Source organism: Talpa occidentalis, unplaced genomic scaffold (assembly GCF_014898055.3).
Source record: "Talpa occidentalis isolate TD23 unplaced genomic scaffold, MPIMG_talOcc4v2.1 talOcc4.18, whole genome shotgun sequence".
NCBI lineage: Eukaryota > Metazoa > Chordata > Mammalia > Eulipotyphla > Talpidae > Talpa > Talpa occidentalis.
In genome coordinates, this window is record NW_023601851.1 from 12,723,149 (window position 1) to 12,733,400 (window position 10,252).

The window sequence follows — 10,252 nt, forward strand, 5'->3', positions numbered from 1 at the left end:
CTCCTGTTGTGCCCGCTGCTCCCCTCAGCAGTGTATTTCGTCAGACTGCCAGTTCTATTCCCCGCTCTGGCTCTGGGGGATCCTCTCACCCTCCCGCACAACTGGCCTGTACCCCGGTTCTTGTATAAATAAATAATCTTTGAAAAAAAAAATAAAGTGAAGATTTGCACCCAGGAAGCCACCTGATCCACTTTCTTCCAAAAAAAGTTTGAATTTATCCTAGTGGAAAAGAAGTGTGAGCACGGAGGGACTTTGCCTCCCGCGCTTCGTGACCTAATCATGTGGATGGTTTATCTCCTCGTTTTTTATTTATACATAACAGAACTGGGGTACAGGCCAGAGGTGTGGGGGGTGAGAGGATTCACCAGAGAGTGGGGAGCAGCACAGAAGGATCTACTGAAACACTATTGAGGGGAGCATTGGGGAGAAAGGAGGGGTCTGCCGCGCCCTGTGGGCAGCTCCCTAGCCGGGACCGAACTCGTGCAGCAGAGGCTGCAGACAGCCTCACAGAGCTGCGTCTGACCCTTGCTCCCCAGGGAGGCCCTGTGGCCTCCTTCCTGAAGGTCCTCTCTGGAGGGTAGAGGCTGGGCGCCCCGGGATACATACTCATCACCTGCCCCCAGGGCACATGGTGGGGTGGAGAGACCGGCTCCCCTTCCTTCCGGGCCGCCTTTCAGACCCGGTTGGGGGCAGGGTACTATCCTGCCAGCCAGACTGGGGCAGGGAGGGGGCGACGGCCCTGGACTATGTCACCCCGCGGTCCCCAAACCCTGAGGTGCGTCCCTGAGATGAACACGGGGGTGGGGAGGACTGGCCCGGTGCACCCATCCCAGGTGCACCCACTCACCACGACACGCCGGGAGACCAGTCCGCGGAGGCGGGTCAAGGAGGGTCAGGCTCAGGAATGAGCCCTGACCCCCAGGGTCCTCCCGGCCCTGGAAGACGCCAGCCAAGCCCCCCGGTTCCCACCCGCAGCCCCCACACGGGGGCCTCGAGGCCCCTCTCCGCGGGCAGCCGCACGGGGGTGTTCCCACGCCCCCCCCCCCACTCACCTGCTCCTTCCGCGACCGCAGAGTCCCCAGGCCCAAGGAGACGGGTCGCGCCGAAACTGGGGTACCGCGGGCCCCGACTTCACTCCGGGGTTCGGGCGGGGCGCGTGCGCACACAGGTGGCTGGGCGGAGCTCGCGGGAGGGAACACACAGGTGCACAGGCAGGTGCGCGGGCTGGCACACCTGGGAGCCTCCCGCAGGGGCGCCCGTCTGGGAGTTCCGCCCGGAAGGGAGGCGATGGCCCGTGTCTGCTCCGAACATGGCCACAAACGCTTCGGGAGCCTTTTGAGCGCTGATAGGCATCTGTCCCGAGCTGGGCACCTGCTCGGGATTCCTCAGCGGGGACCGCTGACGCGCAAGACCGGCCCTCCCGGGAGAGACAGGTGGGCCCACTGCGCCATCGGGCGGGGGCACCTTGCACCAGGCTCCCCGCCCCAGCAACACCCAGCACCCTCGTAGCTCCGCGTTCACGGCATCCCCGCCTCTCGGCACCAGGAGGGGCGGCCTCTTCTTTGCCCCGACCGGACCTAGGCCCCTGCTGGGCCCTGCATCATCCTCAGCCCTCTCCACCGTCCACCTGCAGCTGCCCCACTGCAGTCCAGGAACAAGGTCCACTGTCCTCTGTCCAACCGTCCTCGCGGTTGCACTTACACATCGTCTCCAGCGATTTGTTACTGCAAGACATGGCTGGTGAGTACTGTCACACTCGAAGATTTCATCTGCATTGGAAAGCATCTCCTCAGGTCATTCCTCCCGAAAAGACCGTATGAAGCAGTCTACATGTTCTCAATGCACAGCTCTCTGCAGGAGGATGGCACAATGTCATTCTTTTCCCAGGAAGGAGTGAGGGGGTGTATCGCACCGCACCGTGGCCAACATGTCCCTCCAGGTGTCCAGGGCTGGGAGCACCTGGTCCACGAGAACCAAGGACACAATGAAGTGTCATTATAGACAAGAAATATTTAACTACTTGAGACCCTCAACAATACGCAGCATTGGCTCCGGAGTACAAATAAGAGAAATCCTTAAAACCCCGAGTTTTCGAGGGTGAACAGAGGACTCAAGGAAGGAAGCGAGCAGAACGGCCAGATGCTCGCCAGCACACGATCTCTGCGCGCCACAGTGAGATCACATCACAGGTCTCCACCACAGCGGTGTCTGCGGGAGCTGTAGCCACCCGAGCAGGGGCAGGAGAGAGGTCTGCTAGTGAAACCTCCCCACCTCACCCACAGTGTCCTTCCCCACCCCTCCTTTGGCTGCAGCCAGAGGACTCCACAGACACACAGGAGGACGGAATCAACACCTGAGGAGCTGGAGCTCCCAAATGATCATGTAGATGCCCCCAACCAGACAGGCAACCCATGAGAGAGGGAGGGAGTTTAGAGGCTGAAGCACCCGGTGTTCCAGGTTCCACGTTATAGCACCTGGGGTCCTTTACTGTGAACGATGCAAATGGTGTCTTGAATGACGACGACATCCTGGACACCACGTGAAATATCTTTTCCTTTATCGGTGCATCCCGTGCTGCCCTTCTAAGTATCACCTCCCAGGAACTGATCTGCCCGACATGTAAATTTTTCCCAAGCTGAGATGACTGCTCTCCATAGAGAAAACTGCCAATCATTACTGTCTCAGAAACTTCTGTATGTTCTTATGAACTCGAAACTCCACTTGGCTCTAAACAACAACTCGGTTTCACTGTTAGAATCATTCTCCTTAAACAAGGAGAAATGGAAGCTCCTTGACCTATGACTCTGCCGACTGTCCAGTTTATGTTTCACAGCCTTCCTGAGGGGCCGACTGACCTGGACACATTCTGCGGCGCTGAGAGGCTTGAGGGGCTCTGCACGCAGGGCCTGGGGGAAGCAAAATGCTGTTGCTTCCGTGGCCACAGCCTGGGCCACCAGAGGGGAAGCTGCCCTGGTCCCACTGTGCAGGGCTCAGCCGCTCCCCTCCTGCCTATGGGGCTCCAGCAACCATCCCTTCCTCAAGATGCTTGGCCAGATTGTTTTAAATTTATGCTTTTTTTTTTAAGATTTATTTATTCATTTATTTATACAAGCACTGGGGTACAGTCAGAAGTGTGGGAGGGTGAGAAAATTCACCAGAGCCACAGCGGGGAGCAGAGCAGGCAGAAGGACCGAAGTACACTACTGAGGGGAGCAGTGGGCGGCAGGAGAGGTCTGTGCACCATGCGGGACCCTCAACGGTGGCCGGGGAGCAGCCGGGGATCGAAATGGCGCTGCAGAGGCTGCGGGCAGCTTTGCAACACAGCACTCAACCGCTGCGCCACCGGGGAGGCCCCTTTTTATGATTTTTCTTGATGCAGCAGATGGCAGACCCTTTATGGAGCGATATTCTGGGGGCTTTGCGGTCTCCCCACCTCCTGTAACAGCAGAACATTTTAAATTCCCAATTTCGACATCACGCCCCCTCAGAAGACAAAGGTGGTGAGTGACAGACACTGAACCACCCCCGCACACACTCATCTCTCCACACTCTGAGGACAGCCGCCCGCACTACCCCTAGGGACACCCCGTGTCCAGCGTCGCCGGAGAAGCAGCGCCCCGGAGAGTCGAGGGAGGACTGAGAACCCCGAGGAGGCACCACCAGCTCAGACCCCGGCGCGCGGGGAGGATGTACCTGACGCTCCTGAGGCGCTGAGACCGTCACGGCATGGGGAGGACACGCGGGTCACGGGGCGCAAGGGGGGGATGTCCAGCCGGGGACCCAGGACGGTCCTTCCCCCCGCAGAGCGCCCCGCGACTGCGCGAGCCCCCGAGGGCGACGGTGCCAGGGCAGCCTCTGCCCAGGCGGGTACAGGTCCCCCCACCCAACGCCGCCCCTGGCTTCTCGTCACCCCACAGGCCACTGTGGAGATAATCCCCCCGCAAGTGCCTTGAGGACATTCGCGCCCGATGGAGGAATCCACCCGGCGAGGGCGGCCCCCTGGCACCACTGGGTCTGGGAAGCCTCGGCATCCCGACTCCACCCCGCCCCGGAACCTCCCCCCGCGAGTTCAGGACTCAGGCCCAGGGAGGCTGCGGCTCCGGCTTCCCCGACAGCGTCCCTGGAGGTCCTGGAGCCGCCGGAGCCTGTACAGGGCTCGCTGCAGAGGGAAAACATTCCCGGGCTACTCAGCAGTGACCGCGGTGAGCGCCGGGGGCCTTTTCACAGACTTCACGTGTCCTTCACACTGTTTCCTAAGCTCACCCCGAAAGGCCGCCGAGCAGGGTGCGCAGAGTCACGGCAAGACTGCTCCCCGAGCGGTGTCCACATCCTCCACCCCAGCTCTCCACAGGAGGACGGCACCCGCTCACTCTCTCCTCAGGACATAGAGTCCACACTTCACCTCACCTTGGCCGACATTTCGATCACCGCAGCCAAGCCCAGGAAAGTCTCATGACACGAGATGGAAACACCACCACCTCTTCCCGGTCCGAGCACTTCACGACGCCACTTGAAAAGAGCGATAAGGGGATTTTGTAGAAGAAAGGTCGATTTTCGAACATAGCGTGCACTGTACAGTGAGATATATAATTACAAATACACAAGTCTACATCTGGAGGAAAAGATTTTCAAAGCTGAGCTCACTTTGGTTTGAAGCTTCGAGCAGTGCACATAGATGTAACAAGGAGAAAATCGGAAAAGCGATTCTTTTCTTAGTTAATAAATTGTTTGGTGAAAGCGATTTTGGTAAATATCATCTTGTCAGTCAGTAATAACAATTAGAAATTTTCAACCCATGCATTTATTCATATTTTTCATTAGAACAATGGCAAAGTGTCCAACCACGAATGAGTCTCATGACACAAGTAGTAGTAAAGGTAAGCTCCACTAATCAGCCTGCAATGCATATTGGGGAGTGTTACAAAACTTATCACACTGTACAAAATTATAAACAATAAAGTATTGTGTTGGGCCTCCCCGGTGGCGCAGCGGTTGAGCGCTGGGTTGCGAAGCTGCCCTCAGTCTCTGCCGCGCTGGTTCGATTCCCGGCTGCTCCCCGGCCTCCGGAGGAGGGTCCCGCATGGCGTGCAGACCTCTCCTGCCGCCCGCTGCTCCCCTCAGCAGTGTACCTCGGTCCTTCTGCCTGCTCTGCTCCCTGCTCTGGCTCTGGTGAATTCTCTCACCCTCCCGTGCTTCTGACTGTACCCAGTGCTTGTATAAATAAATAAATCTTAAAAAAAAAAAAATAAAATAAAATAAAATATTGTGGTTTTTTTTGCAAATATACATTCCTCGATGTCACCCAATTCATATATGTCCAATATCATTATAATACGTTACTTGGTTCCAAAATTATACTAAATAATACGAGGGCCTGTAAATGCACGTTTCCGCAGCAAAGTAGCGTCGAGTAGCTGGTAGCCAATGTCCAGAATGGTTCGGAGTGCAAAGGGTTAAAAGTCAAACTATTCTTTGTTTTCTAGCCTGGCTACATCACCACAGAGCCAAAGAAACACACCAGAAGGTGCCCGGGGCCCCTGAGGGGGGAGTGGTAGCGAGAGTTACATCAAGGACTTCCTCGGCCACCACCTTCCACACCGACCACTCACCCCAAGGTATGAACTGACTCAGACAAAGACCACATTCAGGGCACGGCCAGCAATGGCAGAAGGGATTATATTCTGAACAAAGAGTGAAGGAAAAAGACCTGGATTACATCATCACCTCCAGGAGGAATACAGGGGGACGAAGAAAGGGTCAGGGGAAAAAGACAAAACTAGCAGGCAGATGACAGAGCTGAGACGCCAGCAGGAGATGGGGCAGAAGAGGGGCCAGGAGGGGAGGAGGAGCACCAGGGCCTGGGGTGATGGGTCACAGGGGCGGTGCGGACAGGACATTTGCAAGAATTATACAGAAGGGGAGCAATCCAATATTGCACAAATATGAACAATAATTTAATAAAAAATTTTTAACAGGCAAGAATCCTTTCCTTTAAAAAAATTTCAGGGGCCTCTGTTGGTGCAGGGGTGAAGTCTCAGCACTATGAAGCTCAGTACTGCAGACACGAGTTTGATCCCTGGCCAGGGAGGTGACCCACAGGCACAGTAGACCTCTCCTGTGTCTCCACTGCCCCCTCAGCAGTGGATTTCAGTAGATCCACCTGTTGTGCACCCCACTCTCTCTGTGGAGAATCCTCTCACCCCCACATACCTCCGGCTTGCACCCCAGATCTTGTATGCAGAATTAATCTTCCAACAAAATTCCCTTATTCTGTAGAACTGGGGTGTAGACCAGAGGCTTGGGGGTGAGAGGATTCACCAGATACTGAGTGTGATGACAAACAGGCAGAACCAATGAAATACCTGGCTAACGGGAGCAGCAGGTGACACAGGAGAGGCCTGCTGTGGCCATATGTGGGGCAGCTCCATAGCTAGGGCTGAAACCCTGGCCAGAGCAGGCAATAGCGCTGAGACTTAACCCCGAGGCCACCAGGGGGGCCCTGAAAAACCTTCATCATGAAAGGTAGGTAAAGACATCTGCAGACCTCAACCTATAGCCGATAGCACACAGTTCAACGTTTCCTTCTAGAGGAGGACATTTTGGTGGTGAGCAATTCCAGCATTGGGGGGCACCACAGAGACTTAAAGTACTGGACAGAATGCGACGATTAAGTTAGAAAACCCAGAGAGATCACTTACCCACGCAACATGCAGTGTGCCATGTAGACAGACAGCTGCTGTGGACAGGCATAGCATCGCCCAGGAACTTAAGAGGATACTAGAAGCAACAGCAACAGGAACAGCGACATCATCACTGTATGAACTTGGGAGAACAGAGTGAACCAGGTAACTCCACGCAATTAAGATTGAAACTGTATGTCAGTTCCCATTGTTCTCAGCTGCATGATGTGGTTTGAACTCCTAAGTTTGAATATTTTTTAAAAGATTTTTATTTATTCAAGCATACAAGAACCAGGGTATAGGCCAGATGTGTGGGAGGGTGAGAGGATGCACCAGAGACAGAGCGGGGAACAGAACAGGCAGACTGACCGAAATACACTGCTGAAATACACGCAGCGGGGGAGACAGGAGAGGTCTGCCGCACCATGGGGTTGCTCCTGGCTGGCCAGGGAATCAAACTCCCACCACAAAGGCCACGGACAGCTTCACAGCACTGCGCTCAACCACCTGCACCACCAGGGGAGGCCTGCCTGCACACTCTTGACATTCATAGCATTTCACTCCAGTGTGGAGTTTGTCATGCCTAGTGAGGGCTGACTTCCTGAAAAGTTTTCCCACATTCTTCACAATCATAGGGATTTTGTCCAGTGACATCTCTGATATCCAGTGAGAGCTTGCTTACTGGAAAAAGTTTTCCCACACTCTTGACACTCATAAGGCTTCTCTCCACTGTGACTTCTCTGATGTTTACTCAGGGATGATTTCTGGCGGAAAGTCTTCCCACATTCTTGACACTCATAGGATTTCTCTCCACTATGAATTCTCTGATGTGTAATGAGGTGTGGCTTACTAGAAAAAGCCTTCCCACACCCTTCACAATCAAAGGGTTTCTCTCCAGTGTGACTTCTCTGATGTCTAATGAGGTTTGACTTACAGGAAAAAGCTTTCCCACACCCTTCACAATCACAGGGTTTCTCTCCAGTGTGAATTCTCTGATGTTTACTGAGGGATGATTTCCAGAGGAAAGTCTTCCTACACGCTTGACATTCGTAAGGCTTCTCTCCAGTGTGAATTCTCTGATGCTCACTGAGGTAACACTTACTGGAAAAAGCTTTCCCACACCCTTCACATTCATAGGGTTTCTCTCCAGTGTGAATTCTCTGATGGTGACTGAGGGATGATTTCCAGAGGAAAGTCTTCCTACACTTTTAACATTCATAAGACTTCTCTCCAGTGTGACTTCTCTGATGGAGACTGAGGGATGACTTACTAGAAAAAGCTTTCCCACACTCATCACAATAATAGGGTTTCTCTCCAGTGTGACTTCTCTGATGTTTACTGAGGGATGATTTCCACTGAAAAGTCTTACTACACTCTTGATATTCATAAGGCTTCTCTCCAGTGTGAATTCTCTGATGCTTACTGAGGTAACACTTACTGGAAAAAGCTTTCCCATACCCTTCACATTCATAGCATTTCTCTCCAGTGTGAGTCCTCTCATGTAGAACAAGAAGTGACTTACGGGAGAACACTTTCCTGCACACCTGACATTCATAGGATTTCTCCTTTGTATGAGTTCTCTGATGGACACTAAAAGCAGGTTTCCGCCTGAAAGTTTTCTTACACACCTGACACGGGTAGCACTTCACTCCCGTTTGAGACTGTGGATGTAAAGTGAGGGCAGTCTTCCGTGAGTAAGTTTTCACGTAATCATTAGAGCCAAACAACTTCACTGCAGTGAGATTTCTCTGGTATCCCCTCTGTAAGGAAATCTCAGCGGTGCCCCCACACTCATCAGGTTGATCGTCTGCTTGTGTTTTCTGATGTTCAGTCAGAACAGAGGTTTTAGAGGCCACTTCACCATATCTCTTATATCCCAAATTATTCTTTCCTAACTGGGTACTCTCACACGGATAGGCGTGAAATGCGTTTCTGAGACTGGCCCCACTTTCACAACATTTCTGCTGCTCATGTTCAACATACCTAGGAGGATTCAAATGCACTGGAGTCATCTCCGCAGCTCTCCCCTTTTCATTACAACTGCAGCGAGTCTGTCCTCCTTGGGTTCTGTCTCGGACAACGAAAGGTACCTCATCACGGGTGTCCCTGCACTCATTGCATATATGGACAATCCCTTCCAGAAGGGCTCCTCTAAATGTAAATACTGTTTCTTCACTCACGACTTTTCCTTGTTCACGAAATTCAAAAGGCTGTTGAAAGTTCTGAATCACCTGGTGACTAAGGTGCTTAGGATACTTGATGGGTTCCCTCATTCTACTAAACCCTCCTCGTTCTCTCCAGCATGCCCTTCATGAGGCTCACCAGAGATCATCATGGTCCTATGTAGAGTAAAGTTCTCAGGCATCATTGCTGAATTGTTTTCATTTTTGATACTATGGTTCAAACAATGACTTGAGTGCAAATTGCTTTTTCCCATTAAGTCAGTTCTCTCGTTGGATGGAATTTTGCTGCTGGTGGTAAGAACTTGCCACACATGTCTGCCCTGATTTGCAGGGCTGTCCTGAGTCAGGTGATCCACAGTATGGACATCTAAAGTGAGATAAAAATGACCATGTCTTTAAAAAGTAAGCATTCTGAGTGAATACTACTAGCGGCACGAAAGTTCCTATATTACAACATAATTTACAGGTATTGATTTTCTGATTCATGCTTTTTGCCCGTAGTAAATTATGGGCAGAATAGATTTTTTGGTATTTTTTACTTTAGCATAGGAGATCTGGGGTGTAGGCCAGAGGTGCAGGAGTGGGGGTGCTGTAGGGGAGCATGCTGTAGGGGAGCATGCTGTAGGGGAGTGTGTTGACCAGAACAGGCAGACTGAATGAAATACACTGTTGAGGGGAGTTGCGGGTGAGACAGGAGAGGTTTGCTGTGCCAAAGTCGGTGAACTTCCTTCACTGTGGATCAAAATAAGGCCATAACAGTAAGAGCTAAGAGACTTAATCCCTAGGCCTCCAGGGAGGCCCGATTAACAGATTTTCTAATGCCAAACCAGGATAACAAAGCAGTAAATCTAATTTCACAATGGTTTTATAAAATCATAAATATTTGGTAAATATAGTCTTTTAACTAGAGTTGTCGATTTCAACCAGAAGCATTTCACCCAACATAGATCCTACACACTTTCTTTCTTAGACTGACCCTGTGCAACTCTTGAGGGTACTTTCTGAATTACCAAGCCCTGCAGAGGCCATGACTTTCCCAGAAACCTGTGGACTGAGAGACCCAGTCATTGCCCAGGCACTTTAAGCAAGAGGCCTGCTGAGACACAAGGACTCTGCTTCTCCATTTCCTTAGTTTTTCTTTCGACTCTGGCCCGGGCCACGGTCACAGTCACCTGCAGAGGTTCTCAGAGGCATGTGCTTCCCTCCACGGAAGAGACCAGTCAGTTCATATTTAAATATCATATCACATAAGGCTCAGAATCCTAATACATGCAGCAAACTCCACCTCATCATTGTGTCCCACATTCCTGCTAAGCGATAGGAAAAAAAGTTCTGCATCCATCCTGTGCTATCAGCGTTAAAGTCTTTTCTCACATCCTTCTGAGAGCA

The 10,252-nt window shown here is 52.2% G+C and overlaps 1 protein-coding gene across 1 annotated transcript; it reads right to left on the reverse strand.

Moving 5' to 3' along the window:
- Positions 1 to 5,253: 5,253 nt before the first annotated feature.
- LOC129146173 (zinc finger protein OZF-like) lies at positions 5,254 to 9,266 on the reverse strand. The gene is given in 1 exon segment (XM_054697700.1): positions 5,254 to 9,266. A coding segment is annotated over 1 exon segment (1,644 nt). The 5' UTR covers positions 8,954 to 9,266; the 3' UTR covers positions 5,254 to 7,309.
- Between the last annotated feature and the right edge of the window lie 986 nt (positions 9,267 to 10,252).